Below are 19,475 nucleotides of genomic sequence, written 5' to 3'. Positions count from 1 at the left end.
ATAGTAGGAGCACTTACAAGCTTTTCCTTTATCAATTCGAATGCTCTTAAGCACTCCACGTTGAAAACAAACTTGACATCTTTCGCTAGAAATACAGTCAACGATTTGGTAATGCTGGAGAAGTTTTTGATGAACCTCTTATAGAACCCAGCATGTCCTAAGAAACTCCTTATGCTCTTCACCGACGTTGGTAGAGGGAGCCTAGCAATTACATCCACTTTGGCACTGTCAACTTCAATTCCATGTGCAGTTACTTTGTGTCCCAAGACAATTCCCTCTTTCACCATGAAATGACACTTCTACCAGTTAAGAACCAAGTGCGTGGCTTCGCAACACACAAGCACGATCTCCAAATTCTTCAAGCAGCCCTCAAAGTCATCACCAAAGGGTGAAATCATCTATGAATACTTCTAGACACTTCCCATTTAAGTCAGAGAATATAGACATCATGAACCTCTGAAAAGTGGCAGGTGCATTACACAACCCAAACGACATCCTCTTATAAGCAAAAATACCTGACGGGCAAGTGAATGTGGTCTTCTCAACATCTTTTGGAATGGGTATTTGATTGTAGCCTGAGTACCCATCCAAGAAGCAGTAGCATCCATGTCCAGCCACTTTCTCGAGCATTTGATCAATAAAGGGGAGTGGGAAGTGGTCCTTCCTTGTTGCATCATTCAGCCTTCTATAATCAATGTACGTTCTCCACCCAGTGACTGTTCTTGTGGGGATCGATTCATTATCTTCATATTTCACACTGTCATGCCCCCCTTCTTAGGTATAACTTGTGCTGGACTAATCCACTAGCTATCAGAGATAGAAAAAATTACACCCGCATCTAGCAATTTGATGATCTCCTTATGCACTACCTCATCCAAAATTTTGTTCAGCTTGCGTTGGGGTTGCACCACTGGCTTGCTCTTTTCTTCCAATAGAATTTTGTGCATGCAAATGGCTGGACTGATTCCTTGAATATAAGCTATACTCCAGCCAATGGCCTTCTTGTATTTTTTTCAGCAGCTCCACAAGCTTTTGCTCTTGTGTACTTGTCAAGTCATCAGAAATAATCACAGTAAAATTGTTAGTTTCAAGAAAAGCGTATTTTTAGTGAGTGCGGATGACTTTCAATTCCACATTAGGCTTAGAAGCCTCTTTTTTTAGTTCCTCCTCATCAACCAGTTGATCTTCAGTTTCAATAGCTTCAGCCTCTTTCTTTACTTCATGATCTTCATCCTCCATTGTGCTAAACTGAGTAATACACCTCTCTAGAGTATCCCCCATAAGCTTGTCAAACTTGTATTTTTCAGCCAATTCTCCAACAACATCCAACTTGAAACATGAGTAGGCAGATGCCTCATCACTGGGGTATTTTATCATCCTCTTCATCTGAAACACCACTTTTTCATTGCCCACTCTAAGCATAAGCTGCCCTTCATAGATATCAAGGATAACTCTGCCTGTAAATAAGAATGGTCTCCCTAGAATTAGAGGCACCTCCTTCTTCACCTCCATATCCACTACAATAAAGTCTATAGGGAACATAAACTTATCCACCCGCACTAGAATATCCTCAATGATTTCCTCAGGTAGAATGGTGGTTTGGTCAACAAGTTGTAGGGACACTGGTATTGATTTGATCACTCCGAGCTCACCATCTAGTCTCCTGAATAAAGACAGAGGCATTAGATTTATCGACACACCAGAATCACAGAGGGACTTGTCGAATGTTTCACTCCCCAACGAGCATGGTATGATGAAGCTACCTGGGTCCCCACACTTTTGGGGAATTTTATTTTGCAATATGGCACTGCAATGGGCATTTAGCATGACCATTGTTGTTTCCTTTAATTTTCTCTTGCTAGACAGGATTTTCTTCAAGAACTTTGCATAGGCCGCCATCTGAGTGAGTACCTCTATGAAGGGAATGTTCACATAAAGTTGCTTGAGAATCTCCAACAATCGCCCAAAACATTTGTCAAGTTTCTCCCGCTTCATCTTTTGGGGGAATGGTAGAGTTGGCATATGTCTACTTTCTTCAATCTCCTTTTGTACTCCACTACTATGGCCTTGCTGCTCTTCACCTTTTGTTTTTGCTCGTATCTCTACCTGCTTGTTCACCACCTCGGGTCTAGCTTTCACCACTGGATCAGCCAATGTTTTGCCACTTCTCAAAGATACAACTTTGATTGTTTCCTTTGGGTTCTTTTCAGTGTTCAAGGGCTAAGTCCCAGGAGACTTCTCAGATAACAAATTTGCAATCTGTCCCAATTGTCTTTCTAAATTTCGAATGGTCGTGCCCTGCTCTCTGATGGCTTTGCCCTGAGTCTCAAAGTTTTCATCAGATTTGTTGATGAATGCCTTCATGAGGTCTTCCATACTAGACTGATTTGACTGTTGTGGCTGGTATTGCTTCCTCTGCTAGTTTTGAAAACCTGGTGGTCCTTGACCCTAGGGTCTGAGATTATTTTGCTGCCATGAATTCAAGCTCCCACTAGGTGAACTCCACGATCAACCTTGGTGTCTTTGACCCATAGAATTATAGTTGTTACCACCTTGGTAGTTTCCTCTATTAAAATTTTCCACTGCGTTGAATTCCTCAGCTTGATGCTTGACACTCATGTGTATGGTGTCCCAATCCACAAAAGTCACATGCTGTTTGCGGCTCATTCTATACCTTGGCCAATGTCAGCTTTTTATCTCCTTGGCCATGGTGTCTAGCTGGGCTTGCATGGATGTGTTAGAGTCCACCTGGTGAACCCCAACTATATTTCTTCTGTTATTAATCTCAGTTGGCCACTGATTAGCATCCTCAGATAATTCATCAAGGATTAAGATAACCTACTCTGGCATTTTCTTCATTAGTGGACCTCCACATGCAATATTCAGAGTTCGTCGTGAGGATGGTTTCAGTCTGTTATGCCCCGAAGTATTACGTCGATGTTACGCACTGCAGTATTATATTACGACGATGTTATACCCTATAGTATTGTACGTTGAATTTGTCGTAAGATAATTAACATCAGTTCAAGGAGAAGATTATTTGGAGATTATAAGTATTATGCTATTTCAAATATGTGACGAGTAAATTCGTGAAGGTGAGAGGGTAAGCAAATCGAAGAAAATGAATTTCGTTGAAGTTTGACATTTTGAGATAAAATACGGTCCAAGTTACAATACCCCATATTTATGGATTAGTGCCATACAAGGTACTACATGACCATGATAGTATGATGTATAAGGTGTATTAAAAATGAGTAGTATTTTAAGTAGTTTGAGATAATTCTTAATTATGTGGATAATCGGGTAATTATTGGTTAATGGGGGATTAACAAATTAATTAAGGAATTAAGTGAATAATTGTTGAGTGGGAAATTTCCCCCAACGTGGCAGCCATGTAAGAGCCATTAGGTGACTCTTAAATAAATTTGCAGGATGGAAACCTTTAAAGAGATAAGCACTTTATCTCATTTAGTTAAAAAATGTTATCAAGAAAGCCAAAAATGTTACGGCCATAATCATTTCCTTGATTGTTGTAAGGAAACATTCCATTATTACTTAATAATATTATTCATAAGCTTTAAAGAGGAATGCTTATATTTGCTAAGTTATGGATGAAGCTACAACAAATTCATACGAGATTTCATAAGGTAATAGCAACGGGATTTTGCGATTTTAAGGGAGTACGGTGCAATCTTTCTCAAGAATATCATATGGATTTTTCCCTACTTTGATCCGCCGTTACATGTTGCCGCAATTGACGTGTGTTGGAAGGATTGTCAAGAGAATCAGCTCATGTATGTTAAGGCTAGGAACTTCCTTCATTTTGGCATGATCTCGTAACTACATATGTTAAATAACGAGGCATAAAGAGAAGTTTATACTCCCGAATTTATCTACATTATCATAGTCTCATAAGTTACAGTATTCTCCCTTATCGGGACTTTATATTCAATTGAGTATTGTCTTATTCCAGTCAAGAGAGCAGAGGTCTCTCTATATATATATATATATATATATATATATATATATATATATATATATATATATATATATATATATATATATATATATATATATCTCTATATATACAGTATTACAGTATTTTCACCACCATCGAGATATAATCGGTGGGCAGGCCCCTATTAAGCAACCTCTGATTAGATGGTAAGTTATATACCGAGCCTACTGTGGCCGAGCGCCTATGAGTGAGCCCAGAATGGCCGAGATACAGAGCCTAGTATGGCCGAGTGCCTATGAGCGAGCCTACTACGGCAGAGCAGTTATATATACCGAGCCCTACATACTATATTGAGAGAGTTGAGTCAGTATCAGCAGGTAAGCATATCTTTAGATTATCTTTGACTCCCAGTTACTTTCAATTATTATATTATCAGTTCAGTTTCAGCTTTCAGTTATTCTGTTGCCTTACATACTCAGTACATTATTTCGTACTGGCGTCCCTTTTTCCGGGGATGCTGCATTTCATGCGTGCAGGTTCAGATAGACAGACGAGTAGACCTTCTCAATAGGTGTTGCCCGAGTTCAACTTGATCGATAAGCTTTGCGTCCTTCGGAGTTGGTGTGTGTGTGTGTGTGTGTGTGTGTGTGTGTGTGTATATATATATATATATATATATATATATATATATATATATATATATATATATATATATATGTTATGGATAGGTCGGGGCCCTGTTCCGATCACAGTACATCTATCAGTAGAGGCTTGTGAAGTATGTTGGGCTTGTAAGCCTTGTATGTATATTTTGTTGGTTTGTCAGTTGTAGTAGTTATGACGGCCTTGTTGGCCCAGCTTTATATTAATGTTTTGTTAGCATTCGCAAATTGTCTTGCAATGTGGCCCATGGCCAAAGTATGACATTTTATGTTCAGAGTCCCTTAGTCGCAAGTTGGTACGCAAGGATAGGTGAGGCACCGGGTGCCGGTCTTTCCCCCCAGGTTCGGGGCATGACAGAAGTGGTATCAGAGTAGTTCTGTCCAAGGGAGTCTACAAGCCGTGTCTAGTAGAGTCTTGTTTATGGGTGTGTTGTGCACCACACTTATAAGCAGGAGGTTACGGGGCATTTAGGACTATCACTCTTTCTTCTTACTCTAGATCGTGTGGTAGAGCTCAGCTGTAAGGACTCAATTTCCTAAACTCTATCTTATTCGTAATACGATGATGCCTACATCTAGAAAGACGATTGGTAAGAGATTGTAGGTGTCTGTGAAAGAGTTGAGTCAGAGGAACTCGATTTTGCATGATGCTTATGATGAGTAAATGTAAGGTCTTCAGCAGAACATGTACGTACCTTACGTGTAAGCTTCTTGATAAGGAGCCTTAAGGTAAGAATATCTATCCACCTCTATGGTGAAAGGCAATGAGAGATTCAGAAGATAGATACAAGCTTCAACAAGTAAAAGGAGCAAGATGAGAAGGGTACGAGGTACCCAGTTAATGAAGATTATCGGTATTTTCAACTCCGGCAGAAAAATATAAGCATTGTGACTTACCTTCAACAGTAAAAGAGGTATGTAGAATTGGCCACACCCATCTCAGTTATACCCAATTGGAGGCTAACAAGTGTAGTTTAAGAAAAGGACGGGATATTAGGATCCGGCTGGGGTTAGAGTAACCCAAAATGGTGAATGGATTAGTTGTGTTAGTTGACATTTTCGAAGGATATTACAAAGGTGCTAATAGATCTCCTTGTGAGGCACCCAGATGGTGCACTCTAGAATATTACAATTAGATGTGAATATTAGCATGATCAAAAAAAAATTCAGAAGATAGGCACTGAAAGCCTGGAAGGGATAAATATTACCTTAGTGTGGCTCGCGTCCCTAGTAGAGCGAGAACATTAAGCAACCCGAAGAGCCACTGGATGGAGCAAAGGGGAGCTAAAAGCAAAAGAATGTCTTGTTCGAGTTTTCAGAATAAAGCGATAGACATAAATGTTAGCGGGAAATAAAAAAAGAGTTAATAAAGCATTATGAGTAAGATATGATACATGGATGACAATGGTAGATCAAAAGATGACAGTATTACAGAGTCTATAGTCAAGTGAAGGAAAAGACGAGAGGTGACAGGCCTTGAGACAACAAAAGAGTATAGGCCATAAAGTCATATCCTCATTTCGAGAAATAAGTTTGTGACTCTAACGCGACTACTAGAAGGAAAAGTTAGACCCCAGAGTAATAGAAGTCAGTATTAAGCTCCCACCGGATTGTGTATGCACCAAAGGTGCAAGTATTATAATAGAGCTTCAAGTTGTGGATGTGAATTATACGTATGTGGAAGGAAGGTTATGAAAGAGATAAAAGATGTGATAATAGTCCATACTTCAGATAGAAGGCTAGAAACGCTGGGATTCAGTAGCCATGAATGATAGCAGCATCGTCAGTGGCATACCTTCCAGCCTATGGTTTCTAGGTATCGAGAGGTCTAGTTAAGAGAATAAAGAAAAGTTTCAAATGATGTGATGTCCCGCTTGATATTCTAGAATGACACAAGGAAATTTATGGTGCAAGCAAGTTGAAGGAGGGTTGCGAGCAGTATAAATGAATATGTATAAGTCGCAAGCTAAAGTATGGTAGAGCGACAAGGTTTTAGGAAGACAGGAGTAAGGATAAGAAAAGGCAAGTGAGAAGGTGACGAAAATGGATAAGTCCTCGGGATTAAGCCCAAGAAAACAAAAAGAGCTGATGGCTTCTCTAATGTTACACCCCATGTTTTCGTACGTAAAAGTAAGCCATGAGTAAATTGATGAAAGCTCGGAAATGAGATGTTATATCCCATATTTTCGTACGTTAAAGTTTCGTCGTAAGTTAATCGTTGTAAGTTTGGGAATGGGATTATTTTGAGATTATAAGTAGTACGCTATTTCAAACAAGCGATGAGTAAATTTGTGAAGATGAGAGGGTAAGCAAATCGAAGAAAATGAATTTTGTCGAAGTTTGACATTTTGGGATAAAATACAGCCCGAGCTAAAATACCTGGTATTTATGGACTAGTACCATACAAGGTACCATATGGCCATGATAGTAAGGTGTATAAAGTGTATTAAAAATGAATAGTATTTTATTTCATTTGAGATAATTCTTAATTATGTGGGTAATTAGTTAATCATTGGATTAGTGGGGGATTAATAAATTAATTAAGCAAAGGGTGAATTATTTGGATAATTAAGGGCACCAACGTGGCAGCCCGTGAAGTGGATAACAAAGCCAATAAGTGACTCTTACTTCATGAAGCAAGATGTCACATTAAGGAAGTTTTGGGGCTTAGTCATCACATATGTGGGGCCCACCCACCAATATTAAAAAGCCCTCTCTACATCACTTAAGAGATACATATATCTCTATAATTAAGAAAGAAGCTTCAGCAAGTTCTTAAGAATTATATGATGTGATAGCAACGTACAAGATTCATACAAGACCACATAATACAATACTAACGTGAGTTACTTCAGAAATTCATGCGAGATTGTGTATTAACAACGTGAGATAACATATACATTTAACAAAGGAAAGCCACTGAAAGTCTTCGGAACGTGAGGGTCATATATCAAAACGTGAGATTTGGCAATTATAAGGGAGTATGATGCAGTCTTTCTCAAGAATATCATACGGATATTTCCCTACTTTGATCCGACGTTACGCATTGTCGCAATTAATGGTGTTAAAGGGATTGTCAAGAGAATCGGTTCAGGTATGTTAAGGCTATCCCATCTTTCTTTTGGGCATGATCTATTCGACACAAATGAAACGAGCAAATGCACAACTTCCATAAATGACTCTATTCATAAAAATACTAGGGGTGTCTATATTCTTGATTTCCCATATAAATTATTATTATATCTTTTGTTCATGGGTCTCAGAAAAATACGTATTTGATAAAGTTTATCCAAAAGGCATATTGATTTTATGATATTCCGAGAAATCTTGTAACGTATTTCATATGCATTTCATTCATTTATACATGTACATTGACCCATGACCAGATGGAGTTATATACACGTATATTATATGTATATGGGATATGGGAAAAGGTTATGGCGTTATATACGCACCACCACCTGATCAGCTGGTATACGTCGATGATTTGCCCACAGTGGCCGAGATGATATGATGGGATGCCCTCAGAACCTTGATGAGGTTATGAATGCATATACATATGCATGGTATGACATTTATATACATATGCATGACATTATAATAATAAATGATTCACAGAGCTATTCAGACTTACATGTCGGGTCTTTTACTCCATGTTTCTCTCATGTCTATTATTTACTGATTTGTATTCCTTACATACTCGGTACATTATTTGTACTGACATCCCTTTTTCCTGGGGACGCTGCGTTTCATGCCCGTAGGTCCCGTTAGATAGGATGGGAGTCCTCCAAGTAGGCTATCAGCTCAGCGGAAGGTGTTGGTGCGCTCCATTTGCTCCGGAGTTGCTATTTGGTCAGTATGATTAGAACATGTCTTGATTGGTATGGAGGGGCTCTGTCCTGAACTTTATGATGTTTATGTACTCTTAGAGGCTTATAGAAAAATGTCATGTATATGAAAGATTGTATGGCTTTGTCAGCCTATATTTAGTGTAAGAGTGCTCATTTTGGCCTTATAGGCCCGTATGTCTTAAGTATAAGTTGGTATTTCATATTGTATTTTACTTGTCTCACGGCAACCTCTCCAGCTTAGTTATCTATGATAGTATGATACGAAAAGATACATTATGTTGGTACTCGGTTGAGTAAGGTATCAAGTGCCCGTTGCGGCCCATCGGTTTGGGTCATGACAAAAGTGGTATCAAAGCAGTTCTGTCCTAAGGAGTCTACAAGCCGTGTCTAGTAGAGTCTTGTTTATGGGTGTGTTGTGCACCACACTTACAAGCAGGAGGCTACAGGGCATCTAGGACTGTCACTCTTTCTTCTTACTCTAGATCGTGTGGTAGAGCTCAGTTGTAAGAACTCAATTTCCTAAACTCTATCATATTCATAATACGATGATGCCTACATCCAGAAAGACGGTTGGTTAGAGATATAGCTGTGGAAGAGTTGAGTTAGAGGAAGTCGAGTTTGCATCATTCCTATGATGGATAAATATGAGGTCTTCAGCAGAACATGTGTGTACTAAGACGTGTAAGCTTCTTGATAAGGAGCCTTAAGGAAAGAATATCTATCCACCCATATGGTAAAGAGCAACGAGAGATCCAAAAGGTAGATACAAGCTTCAACAAGTAAAAGAAGCAAGGTGAAGAAGGGTACGAGACGCCCAGTTAATGAAGATTATTAGTATTTACAATTCGGGCAGAGAAATATAAGCCTTTTGAGTCACCTTCAACAATAACAAATGTATGTATAATTGGCCACATCCATCTTATTTATGCCCTATGGGGGCTAACAGAAGTAGTATAAGAGAAGACAGGATATCTAGCTGGGGTTAGGGTAACCCAAAACGGTGGATGGATTGTTAGCGTTAGCTGATATTTCCGAAGGATATTGCAAATGTGCTAATAGATCTCCTTGTGAGATGCCCAGATAGTGCATTCTAAAATAGTACAACTAGATATGAGTACTCCAAAGATAGGCACTGGAAGCCTGGAAGAGATAAATATTATCTTAGTGTGACTCCCGTCCCTAGTAGAGAGAAAATATTAGGCAACCCGAAGAGCCAGTGGATGGAGCAAGGGTAGCTAAAAGCAAAAGAATGTCTTGCTCGAGTTTTCAGAATAAAGTGATGGGCATAAATGTTAGCGGGAAATAAGAAGAGAGTTAATGAAGCATTATGGGTAGGATGTGATACATGGATGACAACGATAGATCAAAAAGATGACAGTATTACAGAGTCTATAGTTAAGTGAAGGAAAGGATGATAGGTGATAGGCTTTGAGTCAACAAAAGAGTATAAGCCATAAAAATCATATCCTCATTTCGAGAAATAAGTTCGTGACTCCAACGTGATTACCAAAAGGAAAAATTAGACCCCAGAGTAATAAGAAATCAGCATGGACTGGTGAACAAGATAAACTAAACATGAACTAGGGACTGAATAATAGTCGGCATCATGAGAATTTCAAAGATTACGTCCCGGCAATAATAGAATGGATGACAGAAGAATATCCTTTAAAGGTCATTCAGGAAGACACTTCCCTAAAGCAAGCAAGATGAGTAAAGTTAAGCTTAAGGGACTGTATGTGCGAGTTACACTAAGTGTCACCCTCGTAAGTGAGGAATTTTCTTATCCTTGGTACAGAAGGATTACCGCGAGGCGAGTAAGGATCATCGATGATGTGAAAAGATGCCAAAGATGAGAAGGTAAAACATCTATACGTAGATCATCGTAGCACTAAATCTTAGTGCTCTCCTAAAGGGGGGAATATGGAGTGATGTGGCATTATGTTAGAACTAAGTGGTTCTAGTAACTATGGAACAGTAAAGGAAGAATGCAATAAATGTGAGAAAGGGATGAGATTGCACTTATTTAAATCCTATAGATATGCTGCAATTCCAGAACATTATGCAAGCACGACGTTAAGGAAAGAAAGTAAGGGTTCCTGCCTGGGATATTATTGATAAATAAGGAGCCAGTGCGAGAGGTAAGTTAAGAAGTCAGTATGAAGCTCTCACCAGATTGTGTATGCACCAGAGGCGCAAGTATTATAATAGAGCTTCAAGTTGTGGATATGAATTATACCTATGTGAAAGGGAGGTCATGAAAGAGATAGAAAATGTGATGCGAGATTTTAAGGTAAGTAAGGTAAAAGTGAACAACGTACGAGATACTTAAATGCAGAAGGTTGTGAATAGTCCGTACTGCGGATATAAGGCTAGAAGCACGGGGATTCAATATCTAGGAATGATAGCGGCATCGTCAGTGACATATCTTCCAGTCGATGATTTTTTGGCATCGAGAGGTCCAGTTAAGAGAGTAAAGAATAGTTAGAGATGATGTGATTTCTCGCTTGATGTTCCAGGATGACATAAGGAAATCTATGGTGCAAGCAAGTTGAAGGAAGGTTGCGAGTAGTATAAATAGATACGTATAGGTCATAAGCTAAAGTATAGTAAAGCGACAAGATTTTTTGACAGGAATAAGGATAAGAAATGGCGAGTGAGAAGGTGACGAGAATGGATAAGTCGTCAAGATTAAGCCCATGAAAACAAGAGAGCTGATGATTTCTCTAAGTTATAGAAAGCTCAGTATAGACTGAATGAACTCAAAGAAGTCTAAGACTAATGGAATTTAGAAGAGATGGAATGCCTCCCTGATAGTACAATGAGGGTGTAATTGTGATAGATAAAGGATAATGATTGGGCCTTCGATTGAGTAATGATTTGATGAATTTTACAGGATTAAAATACCCATGTAAGGAGAATCATAATGGGATGCTATGAAATATGATTATGGAAGTATAGTATCGTATCGCCCCCAGGTAGATCAGGAAAATCACTTCAAATGTTCCACGATGCAACGTGAGACCTAGTGATTACGTAAGAGGTTTCAAGTTATCAGTTGTAGATTGTAGATCAATATTGAGGTGAATCAACAATGGATGGACAAAAGTCACAAAGTATGAGATGAGATTAGGCCGTCATTCTTAAGATGAACAGTAATGAGGAAACACTAAAGGACTTAGATTTATACATATGAGATAAGCAACGAAAGTAACCTGGAGTTCGGTAGCAGACCTCAGTAACGATAAATCGAAGTAAGAGTTATGGTATAGTATGACCTACCTAGATGCAGTAAAGTCATACGAATGGATAACTGGGTCTATGAAATAAGATATAGCAATATTCGTAAGTTCAACAAAGTACCGAGCAGAGAACTTCAGTGTACTTATAGATGCCTAGAGGGACATCTTATCAAGCTCTGTATATGTTTACAAAGTGAGGCCTAGAGATTGGCAAAAAACTGGAGGAAAGAGGAGAAAAGAGTCGCATAGGCGCACATACAAGGAAAAAGTCATACAGGCTGCATGACAGAAGGTAGAAAGAGTTACGAGATTGGAAAATTTTTGACCACAGACCGTGGTGTGAGAAAGAGGCCTAAAGGGGGGAATGCCCTGGCCTTTGGCTTTATTCAAAGAACAGTTGCCTAAATGGCAAGAAGGGTATTAAAATATTCGCAAGAGCTATGGGTTATGAGAATGATAAGTGCATCAATCAACATTTGAGAATGAATGTTCCAAAGGGGAGAATGATGTTGCACCCCATGTTTTCGTACGTAAAAGTATGCCATGAGTAAATTGATAAAAGCTCGGAAATGAGATATTACATCCCGCATTTTCGTACGTTAACGTTTCGTCGTAAGTTAATCGTTGTAAGTTCGGGAATGGGATTATTTTGAGATTATAAGCAGTATGATATTTCAAACAAGTGATTAGTAAATTCATGAAGATGATAGGGTAAGCAAATCGAAGAAAATGAATTTCGTCAAAGTTTGACATTTTGGGATAAAATACGGCCTGAGCTAAAATACACGGTATTTATGGACTAGTACCATACAAGGTACCACATGGCCATGATAGTAAGGTGTATAAAGTGTATTAAAAGTGAGTAGTATTTTATGTAATTTGAGATAATTCTTAATTATGTGGATAATTGGTTAATCATTAGATTAGTGGGGGATTAATAAGTTAGTTAAGCAAAGGGTGAATTATTTGGATAATTAAGGGCACCAACGAGGCAGCCCATGAAGTGGATAACAAAGCCAATAAGTGACTCTTACTTCATGAAGCAAGATGTCACATTAAGGAAGTTTTGGGGCTTAGTCATCACACATGTGGAGCTCACCCACTAAGATTAAAAAGATCTCTCTACATTACTTAAGAGATAGATATATCTCTACAATTAAGAAAGAAGCTTCAGCAAGTTCTTAATAATTATATGATGTGATAGCAACGTATAAGATTCATACAAGACCACATAATACAATAGTAATGTGAGTTACTTCAACAATTCATGCGAGATTGTGTCTTAACAACGTGAGATCACATATACATTTACCAAAGGAAAGCCACTGTAAGTCTTAGGAACGTGAGGGTCATATATCAAAACGTGAGATTTGACAATTATAAGGGAGTACAGTGCAATCTTTCTCAAGAATATCATACGGATATTTCCCTACTTCGATCCGCCGTTACGCGTTGTCGCAATCAACGGTGTTAAAGGGATTGTCAAGAGAATTGGTTCAGGTATGTTAAGGCTTTCCCTTCTTTCTTTTGGGCATGATCTATACGACACGAACGAAACGAGCAAATGCACAACTTTCATAAATGACTCTATTCATAGAAATACTAGGGGTGTCTATATTCTTGATTCCCCATGTGAATTATTATTATATCTTTTATTTACGGGTCTCAGAAAAATACGTATTTGATAAAGTTTATCCGAAAGGCATATTGATTTTATGATATTCCGAGAAATCTTGTAACGTATTTCATATGCATTTTATGCATTTATACATATACATTGACCCATGACCAGATGGTGTTATATACACGTATATTATATGTATATAGGATATGGGAAAATGTTATGGCGTTATATACGCACCACCACCTGATCAGCTGGTATACGTTGATGATTTGCCCACAGTGGCCGAGATAATATGATGGGATGCCCTCAGAGGCTTGATGATGTTATGAATGCATATACCTATGCATGGTATGACATTTATACGCATATGCATGACATTATAATATTAAATGATTCACAGAGCTATTCAGACTTACATGTCGAGTCTTTTACTCCATGTTTCTCTCATGTCTATTATTTATTGATTTTTATTCCTTACATACTCAATACATTATCTGTACTAACGTCCTTTTTGCCTGGGGACACTGTGTTTCATGCCCACAGGTCCTGTTAGACAGGATGAGAGTCCTCCAAGTAGGCTATCAGCTTTGCGGAAGGTGTTGGTGCGCTCTATTTGCTCCGGAGTTGCTATTTGGTCAGTATGATTAGAACATGTGTTGATTGGTATGGCGGGGCTCTGTCCCGACCTTTATGATGTTTATGTACTCTTAGAATCTTGTAGACAAATGTCATGTATATGAAATATTGTATGGCCTTGTCGGCCTATGTTCAGTGTAAGAGTGCTCATTTTGGCCTTATAGGCCTGTATGTCTTAAGTATAAGTTGGTATTTCATGTTGTATTCTACTTGTCTTACGGCAACCTCTCCAGCTCAATTATCTATGATAGTATGATACGAAAAGATACGTTATGTTGGTACTCGGTTGAGTAAGGTACCGGGTACCCGTCACGGCCCATCGGTTTGGGTCGTGACATCTAAGTTATAGAAAACTCAGTATATCCTAAATAAACTCAAAGGAGTCTAAGACTAGTAGCATTTAGAAGAGATGGAATGCTGCCCTGGTAGTAGAATAAGGGTGTGATTGTGATAGATAAAGGATGACGTTTGGGCCTTCAATTGAGTAATGACTTGAAGAGGATTTCATGAATTGTACGGGATTAAAATACCCATGTAAGGTGAGTCACATTGGGATGCTATAAAATATGGTTATGGAAGTATAGTATCGCCCCTAGGTGGTTCAATCTAATCATTTCAGATGTTCCCCGATGAGACGTAAGCCCTAGCGGCAGTGTTACATAAAATGTTAAGTTATCAATGGTAGATTATAGATCAATATTGAGGTGAATAAAAAATGGATGGATGAGAGTTACAAAGTATGAGATGAGAGTAGGTTGTCATTCTTAAGATAAACAGTAACGAGGAAGCATTAAAGGACTTAGATTTATACATCTATGATAAATAGCAAGAGAGTAACCTGGAATTGGGTAGCGGACCTCGATAATAATAAAACCAAGGTAAGAGTTATGGTATAGTATGACCTACCTAGATGCAGTAAAGTCATACGAATGAATAATCAGGTCTATGAAATAAGATATAACAATATTCGTAAGTTCGACAAAGTACCGCGCGAAGAACTTCAGTATACCTATAGATGCCTAGAGGAACATCTTATTAAGCTCTGTATATGTTTACAAAGTGAGGCTAAAAACTGGAGGAAAAAAAGGAGAGAATAGTCGCATATGCGCACTTACAAAGTCAGAGTCGTACAGGCTACATGATAAAAGATACCAACAGTTACAAGATTAGAAGGATTCCAACCACGAGTCGTGGTATGAGAAAGAGGCCTAAAGGGGGGAATGCCCTGGCCTTTGGATTTATTCACAGAACAGTTGCCTAAATGGCAAGGACAGTATTAAAACCATTCGTAAGAGCCATCCGGTTATGAGATCGATAAATGCATTAGTCAACATTCGAGGACGTATGTTCCAAAGGGTGGAATGATATTATGCCCCGCAGTATTACGTCGATGTTACGCTCCGTAGTATTATATTACGACGATGTTATACCATGTAGTATTGTACGTTGAATTTTTCGTAAGATAATTGACATCAGTTCAAGGACAAGATTATTTGGATATTATAAGTATTATGCTGTTTCAAACAAGTGACGATTAAATTCGTGAAGGTGAGAGGGTAAGCAAATCGAAGAAAATGAATTTCGTCGAAGTTTGACATTTTGAGATCAAATACGGTACAAGCTACAATACCCCGTATTTATGGATTAGTGACATACAAGGTACTACATGACCATGATAGTATGATGTATAAGGTGTATTAAAAATGAGTAGTATTTTAAGTAGTTTGAGATAATTCTTAATTATGTGGATAATCGGGTAATTATTGGGTAATGGGGAATTAACAAATTAATTAAGGAATTAAGTGGATAATTGTTGAGTGGGAAATTTTCCCCAACATGGCAGCCATGTAAGAGCCATTAGGTGACTCTTAAATAAATTTGCAAGATGGCAACCTTTAAAGAGATAAGCACTTTATCTCATTTGGTTAAAAAATGTTATTAAGAAAGCCAAAATTGTTACGGCCATAATTATTTCCTTGCTTGTTGTAAGCAAACATTCCATTCCTACTTAATAATATTATTAATAAGCTTTAAAGAGGAATGCTTATATTTTCTAAGTTATGTATGAAGCTACAACAAATTCATACGAGATTTCATAAGGTAATAGCAACTGGATTTTGCGATTCTAAGGGAGTACGGTGTAATCTTTCTCAAGAATATCATATGGATTTTACCCTACTTTGATCCGCCATTACATGTTGCTGCAATTGACATATGTTGGAACGAGGCATAAAGAGAAGTTCATACTCCCGAATTTATATACATTATCCTAGTCTCATAAGTTACAGTATTCTCCCTTATCGGGACTTTATATTCAATTGAGTATTGTCTTCTTCCAGTCAAGAGAGAAGAGGTTCTATATATATATATATACAGTATTACAGTATTTTCACCACCATCAAGCTATAATCTGTGGGCAGGCCCTTATTGGGCAGGCCCCTATTAAGCAACCTCTGATTAGATGGTAAGTTATATACCGAGCCTACTGTGGCCGAGCGCCTATGAGTGAGCCCAGAATGGCCGAGATACAGAGCCTAGTATGGCCGAGCGCCTATGAGCGAGCCTACTACGGCAGAGCAGTTATATATACCGAGCCCTATAAGGCCGGACAACTATTTTACTTACTATATTGAGAGAGTTGAGTCAATATTAGCAGGTAAGCATATCTTCAGATTATCTTTGACTCCCAGTTACTTTCAGTTATTACATTATCAGTTCAGTTTCAACTTTCAGTTATTCTGTTGTTGTACATACTCGGTACATTATTTCGTATTGACGTCCCTTTTGCCGGGGATGCTGCATTACATGCGTGCAGGTTCAGATAGACAGACGAGTAGACCTCTTCAGTAGGTGTTGCCCGAGTTCAGCTTGATCGGTAAGCTTCGCATCCTTCGGAGTTGTCGGGTCTAGAGTTTTATGTACATCTTGTGTATTATGTATATATATGTTATGGATAGGTCGGGGCCCTGTTCCAATCACAGTACATCCATCAGTAGAGGCTTGTAGACATATCCTATCAGTTAGTGCAGTATGTTGGGCTTGTAAGCCTTGTATGTATATTTTGTTAGTTTGCCAGCTGTAGTAGTTATGACCGGCTTGCCGGCCCAACTTTATGTTGATGTTTAGTCAGCGTTCACAAATTGTCTTTCAATGTGGCCCATGGCCAAAGTATGACATTATATGTTCAGAGTCCCTTAGTCGAGAGTTGGTATGCAAGGATAGGTGAGGCACTGGGTGCCGATCTCGCCCTCCAGGTTCGGGGCGTGACACAGTCCATCCCAACAATCTTAGAGTTGCATCCACAAATCAATTCCATTGTGCTGACACTTTCTGACTATCTCCTTGAATCGTTCCCAAGCTTCAAATATCGTTTCTGTCTCCTTTTGGCAGTAGTTGTAGATTTCCCTTATGAACTTCCGTGTTTTTGAAGCTGAGAAGTACTTGTCAAGAAACTTCTTGGTCATATCTTCCCATGTCCTGATAGAACCTGCGGGTAAGCTATGAAGCCATTGCTTCACGTCATCTTTCAATGAAAAGGAGAATACCCTTAAGTAGACTACATCCTTTGACACTCCATTGTATTGAAAGGTGTTCATGATATCTTCAAAGTCCATCAAGTGAGTATTAGGATCTTCGTTCACCTTCCCTCTAAATGTGTTGTTGTTTTGGATGGTTTGAAGCAAGCCTTGCTTCAATTCGAAGTTATTTGCTGCTATGGGTGGGGGTTTGACACTTGACAGTCCTTGATTATAGACTGGCCTAGCATAGTCACCCAATGATCTTTCAGGTCTGGGTGCTGCATTCTCGAACTCGTCTTCAACCAAAGGTCGGTTTAGATTAAATCTTTGACCCCCATCATCGTTGACGGTCTCATCAGCAATTCTCCGTGCAACTTCTAGTTGTGCTGCCTCTCTTGCAGCTAAATCCAGTCCATCATTCTCTTCGTTTGCCATGGTATCTTGAGTCGAAGTTTGACCCAAGAATTTTTCTGTTAAGTCTCTTTCTTTTCTCAGTTGTCGCAGGTGCTTCTCCAACTCTGGTTCGTAGGGTATCACTTCCTTTGAAAACGATCGAGTCATACACCAGAGAAATCAAACCTGTATCCTACAACAAGTAAGAAACATGAATAACTAAAGTAAAAATTAGTTCCTGAATTAGTACTAAAAACTATTTTAAACACTATTGATTGCCAATCCCCGGCAACGGTGCCAAAACTTTACGAGCTCAAAACATCTCATTTAATTATTGCTCGTTAGTCAAAGATACTATAGATTTATTATCGTCTCCACAGGGATTGAATTTAAACAGTATTCAAATAATCTCCAGTTGATTACTATCCGGAAAAATTAACACTTGATTTGATGACTATTACTACGATTAACTACAAAAAATTAAGCAAGTAACAGTTGATCAAAAAAGACAGCAGATGAGCAACGAAGAAATATCAATGAGAGAAATAAGGGTATTTGACTAGATAGGTGAAAGATAACCGACTCGAGATCCAATTCTTGAGTTAATTCACTCTATAATACGGTTGATACTCACGAATTCACCCGATAATCAGATTGCACTTGAAGTTAATGATCCTCTTTCGATTAAGCATTAATTCAGTAATTAATCCAATTGAAGCACGGCGAACAATTGCAACAATCAAATGATGGTTATGATCTAAAGGGTAACTTCTCTCGAATATTTCCCTATTTTCTAGTTCGATTAACAATTCAAGAGGCTCTTTCGATTACCTATTTGAATCACGAATTTAAATTAGAGCATAAGAGGTGACGAAATTCAATATCAAACTCCTCTTTCGATTAAGCAAAACAATAAATAACTCACAATACCAATTAAAGCTCCATCAATTAATTCTAATAATTATCAAGAATTGAATCCCTAATCAAACTATCAAAACACTGTATCTGTCAACACCCTATTGGAAATTACTCCATAACAATAGAGTAATACATCTCAAATAAGTTAAAGAACAAAGAAAACATCAAAGCTACTGATTTCGATACAAACTCCCGTATTGCACCGATTGCAGGTTTGTATTAGTGATGAATTCTTGAGTCTTCTTGCCTTGGTTGGTTCTCCAATCTTTCATAGGTCAAAAGTCCCTTCTAAATCGTGTTTTTGGTGTATTTATATAGTGTAGAAACAAGTCCGGACGAAACTACCCTTTCCTAGCTGAACTTGGAGATCACTCTGACAATTTTGCACAGTCACGCCGCACCGCCCCATGCAGTGCACTAGTGAGGAAATCCAGAGAGCTCGCAGTTTTTTCTTGTCAGGCTACTTTGCACTTCCGCACCGCACCTCGTGGCACCCCATGCCGTTCGGTAGTGGCTTTTTCTCAAAAGTAAATTCATGTGTTCACTTTTTGATATCCAGACTTGGTCCTCGACCTCTCGAACATGATCCCGACCTATTTTTTGGGCTTCTACTCAGACTTCAAAGCTCCAACTTGTTCGATTTCACTCAAAATTTCTTAAATAGCCTAGAATCATT

General features: G+C 38.5%; 1 protein-coding gene across 1 annotated transcript; it reads right to left on the bottom strand.

Annotated features, from left to right (window-relative positions):
• Window positions 1-1,104: 1,104 nt before the first annotated feature.
• On the bottom strand, window positions 1,105-17,923 carry LOC107819768 (uncharacterized). The gene is made up of 2 exons (XM_075230142.1): window positions 17,306-17,923; window positions 1,105-2,220 (listed from the first exon to the last, which is right to left on the bottom strand). Exons 1-2 carry the CDS (start codon window positions 17,921-17,923, stop codon window positions 1,105-1,107), a joined length of 1,734 nt encoding a protein of 577 aa, XP_075086243.1.
• Between the last annotated feature and the right edge of the window lie 1,552 nt (window positions 17,924-19,475).

Source organism: Nicotiana tabacum, chromosome 14 (assembly GCF_000715075.1).
Source record: "Nicotiana tabacum cultivar K326 chromosome 14, ASM71507v2, whole genome shotgun sequence".
In the NCBI taxonomy this organism is placed as follows: Eukaryota; Viridiplantae; Streptophyta; class Magnoliopsida; order Solanales; family Solanaceae; genus Nicotiana; species Nicotiana tabacum.
This window is presented reverse-complemented; position numbering and strand designations above follow the sequence as displayed.